The sequence below is a fragment of the Lycorma delicatula genome, chromosome 7, assembly GCF_047948215.1.
Source record: "Lycorma delicatula isolate Av1 chromosome 7, ASM4794821v1, whole genome shotgun sequence".
NCBI classification, from domain to species: domain Eukaryota; kingdom Metazoa; phylum Arthropoda; class Insecta; order Hemiptera; family Fulgoridae; genus Lycorma; species Lycorma delicatula.
This window is the reverse complement of record NC_134461.1, coordinates 36,433,275-36,444,266: the sequence shown is the minus strand read 5'-3', so window position 1 is coordinate 36,444,266 and position 10,992 is coordinate 36,433,275. Positions and strand designations below refer to the sequence as shown.

The window sequence follows — 10,992 nt, the reverse complement described above, 5'->3', positions numbered from 1 at the left end:
TGGTCGACCTAAGACTGTACAAGACTACACTTCACTTACACATATCATCTTCATTCATCCTCTGAAGTAATAGCTGATGGTTATTCCCGGAGGCTAAACAGGAAAAGAGAGAGAGGTTATGTTTATATAGTGTTAGGCGGGACCCTAACCCACCGGGTTGGTCTAGTGGTGAACGCGTCTTCCCAAATCAGTTGATTTGGAAGTTGAGAGTTCCAGCGTTCAAGTCCTAGTAAAGCTAGCTATTTTTACATGGACTTGAATACTAGATCGTGGATACTGGTGTTCTTTAGTGGTTGGGTTTCAATTAACCACACATCTCAGGTATGGTCGAACTGAGAATGTACAAGACTACACTTCATTCACACTCATACATATCATCCTCTGAAGTATTATCTAAACGGTAGTTACCGGAGGCTAAACAGGAAAAAGAAAGAAAGGCGAGACCCTAATTATCAAGTACCCATTTTTTCTATATTTTAAGTAAAAATTTAACCATTCTTGCTGTTCCCATAATTCTGTAGAGCTTTAACATATTAATAAGGGTTTTCATGGTGAACACTCAAATTCTTTTGAGATCTAAAAATATTCTTGTAGGACATTCTTACTAATCCAGATTATAATGGTTTTAAAAGATTTATTAAAGTATATTATTTTAAGTTGGAAGTTGGGTTGGTGTAGTAAAGTACATTTTAAATGTTTCCCAACTAAAAAAAAAAAAATTTCCATCAATAACATCAGCTGTTGGCAGAGTAAGAACAGCAGAACCAGTGACTGAAGATGGCCTCAAGAATGATTAAAAGTGTTGTTAATTGGTTTTTAAAAACTGTGGGTTTAATAAATTTGTTTCAGTTTGTTTTTTAAAAGGTTGATAGTTTTTTATTCTCTGCTTAATGATAGAAAAGCGCGAACTAAAGTTGAATGATATATTTATCTGTAACTGGTACCAGAATAAATATCTAATGGTTATGTTGCGTCATGTTAAAGAATCTAAAATTATTCTATTGGCTAGTATTTGCTTGAAATGTTTATATAGAGTAAGCAGTGTAACTAAAAGTAAAAATGTTGAATAATTTAAAATGTGTTAAAAAAAGAGGTAGGTGATGAAAGAATAAATCATATTTACCTAATTGCTTATTACAGTATATGAGAAATTACTGTTTTGAAAATGATAAATATTTAGTTTTTTCAGTATCAAACAAATTTTTATTCTTTGTAATCCATAATATCGACAAAAGCAATTTGTATGTACAATTATTATGGTGGTGATATAACTATTGTTTAAAACAAAACTAAAGCTGAGTTGAAACTTTATGATGTATATTATATAAATAATTGTTTGGTGTGTGTGTGTGTGTGTGTGTGTATAAATTTATTACAAATAAATAAATATTCTATTCTGATTGGTACTTGATAACATATTAACAGATTATAACAGGAATGGATAGGTGTGCTACTCCATAATAAAAAAACTGCTCCTGCATTTCTTCAGAAGTATCAAGGGAAATTCGAGTAAAATATTGGGCAATACCAAAAAATTTTTAATTAATTAAAGTACAAGGTGCGACAATAAAGTAATGAGACTGATTTTTCTTTGCAAGATGTGGCAACCCTGCAGCTTGCGTAGGCACACCATCTTTGACCTTGGTCTATAAGCTACTTCTAGTCCAAGCGGCACATTGATGCAACTGCTCAGTCGTGAGTTGTGCTGTAATAAGTGAACACGTGTTTGTGTCTCTCGTCACAGAAATGGAACCGCAAAATATTGCGCAATGGTATGCCATTTCTTTTTGCGTTAAATCGGGTGAAAACGCGACGACAACTTATGGTAAGCTTCAGAAGGCTTTTGGAGAGGAGGTTATGTCAAGAGCTCAAGTTTTTTGGTGGCATAAAATTTTTAGTGAAGGCAGAACGAATGTTGATGATGAAGACCGCAGTGGACGACCATCAACTTCACGGACAGATGTCAACTTGACCAGGGTGCGTGAAATTGTACGATCTGATTGTATATATTGGTTAAAATCTATAGTAATAATTGAAAATAATAAATAAATGAAATAGTAATAAAGTAATTGCGTGAAGAAGTGTATAAATAAGGATGGTAAAGAATTGTATGGTGTACATGGAAATTATTTTAGATGTACTAGTTTTAAACATTAACAAGGATGCAAAAATTCCTGAGTTTTTTGCAAAACCTGCAAAAAATCGTGGTTTTTAATTATTACTATATAACAATTCATCAACAGAGTAAAATTGATTTGATAATACAGCATTTTAAAAAATTTAATTTGAAATATATTGGTATTAAATTAAGACCATTTAAATAGGTAGGTCATTTTAAAATTACATTAATAGATATCTTAATTTGTATTGGCCATTTTATGCATAATTTAAAAAAAAGCAATAATTTAAAGCATAAAAAAGCATTTGTGTTTATAATAAAAAGCATAATTTAAAAATAGCAAAGAAAAGTAAAATAGGTTTCTTCTTGTTGGTTTAAGTACTGTATTTTGTAATTATATCTGTGTACAAACTGACAGTCAGTGTTTGTATCTTGATTCTGCTGAATTGAAGGGACTTTGTAGTAGATCTTGCATTCAAAGCTAAATACGTAATTAAATAGATAAAATAGATAAACTAAATAGATAAATAGATAGGTAACTAAATAGGTAGCTAAATAAATATTAATTTGATAATATTATTATTAAATAATATTTTGTACATTTATATTAAAAATCAATATAAATATAAAATTATATGTTATTGTAAAGCAATCTTATAATCCTAATAATTTAATTGTAATTAATTTCGTTAAATTATAAATTTATTCATTGATTCAGAGGATAACAGGAGAGTTTTATAAATTAAAACCTGTGAATCACAAAGAATTTTTATGATTGTAAAATTTCGTTTACCAACCTGATTGTAGCCAACGATTTGCCGGCAAGTGATGCGCGATTCGCACTTGCTACGGTTGATGTTACTTTGCTTTGTGATATCTTCTTATTTTGTAAATTGTATGTTTGAATTTACTGTCGGTAAACCTTATTATAGAAGTTTGTTAAGAATATTTTTAGATTCTCACAATCCAGATTTTTGCTTTTATAAAGAACATTCGTATTTGTGTAACACCTTTAGAACAATGAGCTCGAAAACGGGAGAGGTTAGTTGTACTGTTGCTTAATAACTGAGGTGTTTTTAGTTTAATCGTCGCTAATCATGGTAAAGACTTTATTGATTAGTGTATTTTTATACATTTTCAAAATAGATACCCATTTTATAATTTAATTAAAAAATGTTAGCGTCTTTTTTTGTAGTTAATGCACTTTTGGTACAGTTATAACTTCAATTATAATGGATTGTACTTGAATACCTGCTGTACTGTACCATTTGCAAAGATATGAAAGTCCATTTTTTTTTTAGTGTACATGTATGTCATTAATTTTTTTTTTTAAACAAGATTTAAAACTTTCAAAGAAAATATGCCTAGCATTAATATGTAACTAGTTAATCTTAATTCATTTCTGAAAGTGAGGAATTATAGTTAATCTGAAGTGAGAATTTAGTTATAAAGTTACAATACAGTTATGACATTGTTGTATCATAAATTAGTCAGAGTGACTTATTTATGATACAACTCATCCCCAACAGAGTTGAACAGGGTGTGAATTAATCTATTTACTCTGTCCCAGTTGATTTACATATGTCATGCCTGTAAAATATCTGAGGTACAGTCAAGTACACTACTGGGACTTGTCTGAGTGGGAGACAGAAAATCTTAAAATAGAATTAAAAAAATGTTAATTAAAATGTAATACTACACGTCCATTTACCTTGTTAAAACTAACATCAAACCAGGTACTGGGGAAATAATGCTTATTAAAAAGTAAACATGTAAAAGAAGACAAATTAATGAACATTAATTAACAAATAATCAGTACTTAAAAAACATTACAAAACTAGTATTTCGTAACAGTGTTTGTGTTCACGAGTGTAAACGACTGTTATTGTTCTTAGCAGTATCATTCAAAGTATTGGAGTTAGCTTAAAAATCTAACCACTATCTAAACCACTTCCTACTCAGATTTCCCACCATAAGCTAATGCAAACTCTTTCTGTGTGGTTGGTTAAGTTAAATATTTATCAAAAGATAAATTTGATTAGGGTTCTCTGTTATGGCAACAGTATTTGTTGTTAAAATGGCCATTTGTTATTAGATTTTAAGAAAAAAATTTACAATAAAATGGGTTTTCATGTTGAACAATTTAAATAATGGCTTGTTAATGATTTAATGAACAGATTTTTAAAGAGTAGTTTGTTTTTGACTTTTAATTTCTGTATCTAAAACACTCAGCCTATATGCGGTTAGTTTATGTAGAATAATGTCCTATTTGCGGCTTATTACTGATATTTGTAGGGCAGATGAAATTTAGCCAGTGAATATGCTGACTTGTATATTCGACATTATTCTGATAATGATGAATATTACATGGATTCATGGTAAATATGTTTCTAGCAATAGATATTAGAAGATTATTAGTCATCTTGTGACTAATAATGATTAGCACAATGACACACCCTGCAGTATTTCAATCTACTTTAAAGAGCAACAAAATATGCAGTCTAGATTTTAGTTCTGTCTGATGTATTTGAAATAAGAAAGTACCTGATTTTTAAAAAGAATTTGATTTAATAGAAATGTTTTGAAGCTATATTTATTAAATGAAAAAACAGTTCTGTGTGTCTGTTTATATATATATATATATATATATATATACAGGATCATTCATGATAAGTTGACACATTTATAAAGTCAATTATAAATAAATTTTTACCTGGTGTTTTACATTGTGCATCTTAAAAATACTGGTAGATGCCTCCTAGTCTCTGTATTTGTTTCTGATTTCGCAGCACATTAGTTATTATTGAGCTGTAGCCAATCATTGATGTTTATTTAATTCACAGCGCGCTAAAGTTGTGCTTCTTTATGTTGAATGAAAAAGTGTTGTAATGACTCAGCTATAATTTTGAGTTTATTTTAACACTTGATGAACTCCACCAAGAAACACCATTTTCTAAAATTTAAGGAAGAAGGCAACATAAAACAAGAGAAATGACCAAAAACAGTTCCTGTTTGTTCTCCAGAAAATATCAAAGCACATAGAGTTGCCTTGCTGCGTAGTCTGGGAAAGTCTACTTGGTGAGCTTCATGAGAAATGGGAATGTAAGTCATACAGTATAAAGAATGTTACACTGTGATCTCAACAGTTTACATACAAATGCTCTGCATAAGTCAAACAACCAATAAGCAAAAAAGATTGGAGTTTGCACAGTGGTTAAAAGGAAAAGATGAAAAATTATATTCTGTTCAGCACTGGGTTTTCAGATGAGGCCTATTTTAATATTGATGGGATTGTTAAAACAAAATTTCCCCTTTTGGGTGATAGCAGTATTACAAATCGTGCATGAAGAACAACAACATCGGCCTAAAGCAAGGTTAGGTAGTTTGGGCAACTTTAATCAGTCACAGATTTATAAGGCTAGTGTTTGTCGATGATACATTTAATTCTAAATACTATTTGGATATGTTAAAGAATGATTTTCTACCCAAACTGGTTGTGGCTGAGTTGTCTATAGATACTTGGTTTGTACAAGAAATGCAATCCCTCACACCTCTAATATTGTGTTGGATTTTTTAAATTCAGTTTTTGGTAATCGTATAATTTCAAATCGCTATCTGTTCTGCCACAACAGAGGTTTCTTTTGGCCATGTTTGAGCCCGGATTTAAATTCTTGTGACCTTTTTTACAGTGATATTTGAAAGAACCTTTTTTTTTTGTTAAGACCTGCAAATCGTATGGAAATGCGTGTGCGAGTAGTTCAGTTGTGTGAAGAGATTCAAGAGGACTTGTGTTACAGAGTCATCAGAAATGTACACATTCACCTTGAAGAGGTTTTTAGGCATAATGCTGGCCATATTGAACATGACATACAGTAAAAATATTTTCCACAAATATTCTTTTTCATATGCAAGAATATTCATATTATTAAGTAATAATAATATTAAATTTAAAAATAAATATGTAATTCAAATGTGTCAACTTATTGTGCACCACTCTGTATATATATATATATATATATATATTAATTTTATTAGATCAACCAAAAGTATAGATTAAATAAAGAGTAAGATGACTTACCTTAACCCAGCAGGTTGGTCTAGTGGTGAATGTGTTTTCACAAATCAGCTAAATTTGAAGTTGAGAGTCCAACTCTCAAATCCGAGTAAAGTTAGTAACTTTTATATGGATTTGAATACTAGATCGTGGATACTGGTGTTCTTTGATGGTTGGGTTTCAATTAACCACACATCTCAGAAATGGTTGACCTAAGACTGTACAATTCTGCACTTCACTTACGTTCATACATATCATCCTCTGAAGTAATACCTGATAGTGATTCCCGGACGTTAAACAGGATAAAAAAAATGGATGACATCTTATTCCACTACAAATATGCAGAAGCACTTTCGTTTACTCATTTCATTTTCATTTACTCGTTTCATCAGCTGCATTTTATATTCATCTCAAATTACATTACAAACTTCGTAAAATATAAAAACATAACATGCACGTATTTAAAATTTAAAACCTTTATTCTTTTTTTTTTTTTTTAATTTTTTTCAGTTAAATTAAAAATTAAAACAAAATTTAAAAATGTGAAAAATTAATTTAAATTAACATTCAAAATGAAATTAAAGTAAAAATGTTTACATACGTGAAAATATGACATCAAGGCATAAAATCAAATTGAAATTAAAAATCAAAAATTTAAATTAAGATAAAATAATTTTAAGTAAAACAGTTATGCATGTTGTCCATTCAACTGAACTTACTTTACTATACCAATTGAAATATATTAAATTATACATCACTATCAAAATAGATGGTGGTGCCAGCTACTACAGCTTTTGAAATCCTGTCATCCTCATATTAAGCCTGAAGATTGATTGTATTAAATTTATTTTTATGTTTATATATATATATATGTTTATGCCTGTTGCCATCTAATGCCTCTGGAATGTAGAGCATGCGTTTTCGTGTATGATAGTTTTGTGCGGAGCTGCGAATCAGTTGCGGAAGTTCAACGTCTCTTTCGTCGAAGGTTTAACGTTACTCGGCATGGAGATATACTGAGCCGGAACACCATTTTGCGATGGGTTAATGCCCTTCGTAGTGGAGGTAGTCTAATGAAAAGGCAGTCACCGGGATCACGTCGCACAGTTCGAACTCCGGAGAACGTGGAACGTGTAAGACAGGCTGTTTTTAACTAGTCCAAGACTATCTTTCTAAAATGTATAATCCTGTAATATTTGTATTCATATATTTTTTAATTTCCAGTACTTTTAAATTTGTCCTAATATCAGATATTGTATGTTTGTTCTTAATCAGATAATGTATTAACAAATGTACATTCTTACATAAAATTGTACAATTTTTTTTAGGTTAAAAAGAATCTTGTTAGTGCTAGAGTTAATTGTTATTTTATATATTGTATACCTGCAAACATAAACACATGACTCTTAATGACTAAAAAGTACATTTTTTCTTTCAATATTTGATTTATGTTAATGTTTTGCCTAGTTTGATATCTTATATCTGGTTGTAAAATTAAACAAAATATTGAATCTAAAATCTAATTTTTTTTTCGTTATAGGCCATTGAAAAATAAATTAATATCCATTTCACTTTTTACAATAGATGCTCAAAGTTACTTAATTGACCATCTATGTACATTTTGTTAATTCTTATTGATGTTTAGTTGTTGAAGTTTGGAAAGATCGAGAACCTGAAGTCTTTTCTTAATTTGCTTGAATAGGTTTCTATTGTAAATTCCTCCTTTCAAATACCACAGAAATAAAAATCACTTGTAGGCAAGCTGACTGAGAATGCTGGGGACAAATCCGTACTATTGATTATATTATAAAAGCATAATGAACTACATTTGCCAGTGAAATTTAACATATTGAACTGTCTTTTTGGAAGTAACTGTACATCATTTATTATTAACTGTATGTACACTTTGCATGAACAAGAAGATAGGGAGGAGAGTGGAGTATTTCAAGAGTATGGAGTATTTCACGGGCTGGGCAAAAGGAATGAAAGAGGGGACCGACTTATAGAGTTTTGCACAAAGTATAATTTACTAATTGCCAACACCCAATTTAAAAATCATAATAGAAGAATATACACTTGGAAAAAGCCAGGCGATACTGCAAGGTATCAGATAGATTATATCATGGTTAAGCAAAGATTTAGAAATCAACTCGTTGACTGCAAAACTTACCCTGGAGCAGACATTGATAGTGACCATAATTTGGTGATAATGAAATGTATATTGGGGTTTAAAAACCTGAAGAAAAGGTGTCAGATGAATCGATGGAATTTAGAGAAGCTAGAGGAAGAGGAGGTAAAGAAGATTTTTGAGGAGGACATCGCAAGAGGTCTGAGTAAAAAAGATAAGGTAGTAAATGTAGAAGAAGAATGGGAGAATGTTAAAAAGGAAATTCTTAAATCAGCAGAAGCAAACTTAGGCGGAATAAAGAGAACTGGTAGAAAACCTTGGGTTTCAGACGATATATTGCAGCTGATGGATGAACGTAGAAAATATAAGAATGCTAGTGATGAAGAAAGTAAAAGGAACTATCGGCAATTAAGAAATGCTATAAACAGGAACTGCAAACTGGCGAAAGAAGAGTGGATTAAAGAAAAGTGTTCAGAAGTGGAAAGAGAAATGAACATTGGTAAAATAGACTGAGCATACAGGAAAGTTAAGGAAAATTTTGGGGTACATAAATTAAAACCTAATAATGTGTTATACAAAGATTGTACAACCAATATATAATACGAAAGGTAAAGTCGATAGATGGGTGGAATATATTGAAGAGTTATACGGAGGAAATGAATTAGAAAATGGTGTTGTAGAGGAAGAAGAGGAAGTTGAGGAGGATGAAATGGAAGAAACAATACTGAGATCTGAATTTAAGAGAGCATTAAAAGATTTAAATGGCAGAAAGGCTCCTGGAATAGACGGAATACCTGTAGAATTACTGCGCAGTGCAGGTGAGAAAGCGATTGATAGATTATACAAACTGGTATGTAATATTTATGAAAAAGGGGAATTTCCGTCAGACTTCAAAAAAAGTGTTATAGTAATGATACCAAAGAAAGCAGGGGCAGATAAATGTGAAGAATACAGAACAATTAGTTTAACTAGTCATGCATCAAAAATCTTAACTAGAATTCTGTACAGAAGAATTGAGAGGAGAGTGGAGGAAGTGTTAGGAGAAGACCAATTTGGTTTCAGGAAAAGTATAGGGACAAGGGAAGCAATTTTAAGCCTCAGATTAATAGTAGAAGGAAGATTAAAGAAAAACAAACCAACATACTTGGCGTTTATAGACCTAGAAAAGGCATTCGATAACTTAGACTGGAATAAAATGTTCAGCATTTTAAAAAAATTAGGGTTCAAATACAGAGATAGAAGAACAGTTGCTAACATGTACAGGAACCAAACAGCAACAGTAACAATTGAAGAACATAAGAAAGAAGCCGTAATAAGAAAGGGAATCCGACAAGGATGTTCCCTATCTTCGTTACTTTTTAATCTTTACATGGAACTAGCAGTTAATGATGTTAAAGAACAATTTAGATTCAGAGTAACAGTACAAGGTGAAAAGATAAAGATGCTACGATTTGCTGATGATATAGTAATTCTAGCCGAGAGTAAAAAGGATTTAGAAGAAACAATGAACGGCATAGATGAAGTCCTACGCAAGAACTATCGCATGAAAATAAACAAGAACAAAACAAAAGTAATGAAATGTAGTAGAAATAACAAAGATGGACCACTGAATGTGAAAATAGGAGGAGAAAAGATTATGGAGGTAGAATTACTAAAGATGGACGAAGCAGGAGCGATATAAAATGCCGAATAGCACAAGCTAAACGAGCCTTCAGTAAGAAATATAATTTGTTTACATCAGAAATTAATTTTAATGTCGGGAAAAGATTTTTGAAAGTGTATGTTTGGAGTGTCACTTTATATGGAAGTGAAACTTGGACAATCGGAGTATCTGAGAAGAAAAGATTAGAAGCTTTTGAAATGTGGTGCTATAGGAGAATGTTAAAAATCAGAGGGGTGGATTTCTGAAGAAAGAAGCATTTGGAAAAATATAGTTAAAAGAACAGACAGACTTATAGGCCATGTACTAAGGCATCCTGGAATAGTCGCTTTAATATTGGAAGGACAGGTAGAAGGGAAAAATTGTGTAGGCAGGCCACGTTTGGAATATGTAAAACAAATTGTTAGGGATGTAGGATGTAGAGGGTATACTGAAATGAAACGACTAGCACTAGATAGGGAATCTTGAAGAGCTGCATCAAACCAGTCAAATGACTGAAGAAAAAAAAAAGTACACTTTGCACCCATTACTGAGGTCAGACTGTGATCTTACATACCAGTGCTGTCGTACTATTAGGAGAAAAAGAGAGAAATTAAATGAATTGCCTAGTTTAAGGCAACTCTATGTTTAATGTCTGGAGTTGATTTCATTATTTGAGGTAAATGGGAAATCTGAAGGATACTGCTTGTAATAAACTAATATTTACATTATTTTTCTTCATTTTTTTTAACAGAAAGGTAAGAAAAGAGCAAGAGATGAAAAAGAAAAAAATGTAGATGAACCTGCAACAAAGGAAATGAAAACTCCTTCAACTACAGATTTTTCAAAAACAGATTTTGATAAATGTGAAAGAACAACAGAAGATGGGAAGACTTATAATTTGAAAATATCTTCGTGGAATGTGGCAGGACTTCGTGCATGTGTTAAGGTAATTAGACAATTCTGATAACTATTTAATGTAAATGTGTTGCTTGCTATGAGAATAATGATTTATTATACCATTGTATTTGGCTCAGTAAAGAAGTTACAAA

At 31.1% G+C, this 10,992-nt stretch overlaps 1 protein-coding gene across 3 annotated transcripts in view; it reads left to right on the top strand.

Annotated features, from left to right (window-relative positions):
* Window positions 1-2,944: 2,944 nt before the first annotated feature.
* LOC142327425 (DNA repair nuclease APEX1-like) overlaps window positions 2,945-10,992 on the top strand; it is a 41,529-nt gene continuing 33,481 nt past the window's right edge. Inside the window, exons 1-2 of one of the 3 annotated variants that reach the window (XM_075370472.1) lie at window positions 2,945-3,160; window positions 10,695-10,889. In XM_075370472.1, coding sequence (XP_075226587.1) covers window positions 2,948-3,160; window positions 10,695-10,889 — 408 coding nt within the window. In that variant the 5' untranslated portion in view covers window positions 2,945-2,947. Of the gene's footprint in view, window positions 3,161-3,198; window positions 3,220-10,694; window positions 10,890-10,992 lie in introns of those variants that run through there. The other 2 variants (XM_075370474.1, XM_075370473.1) reach the window with 2 other exon arrangements.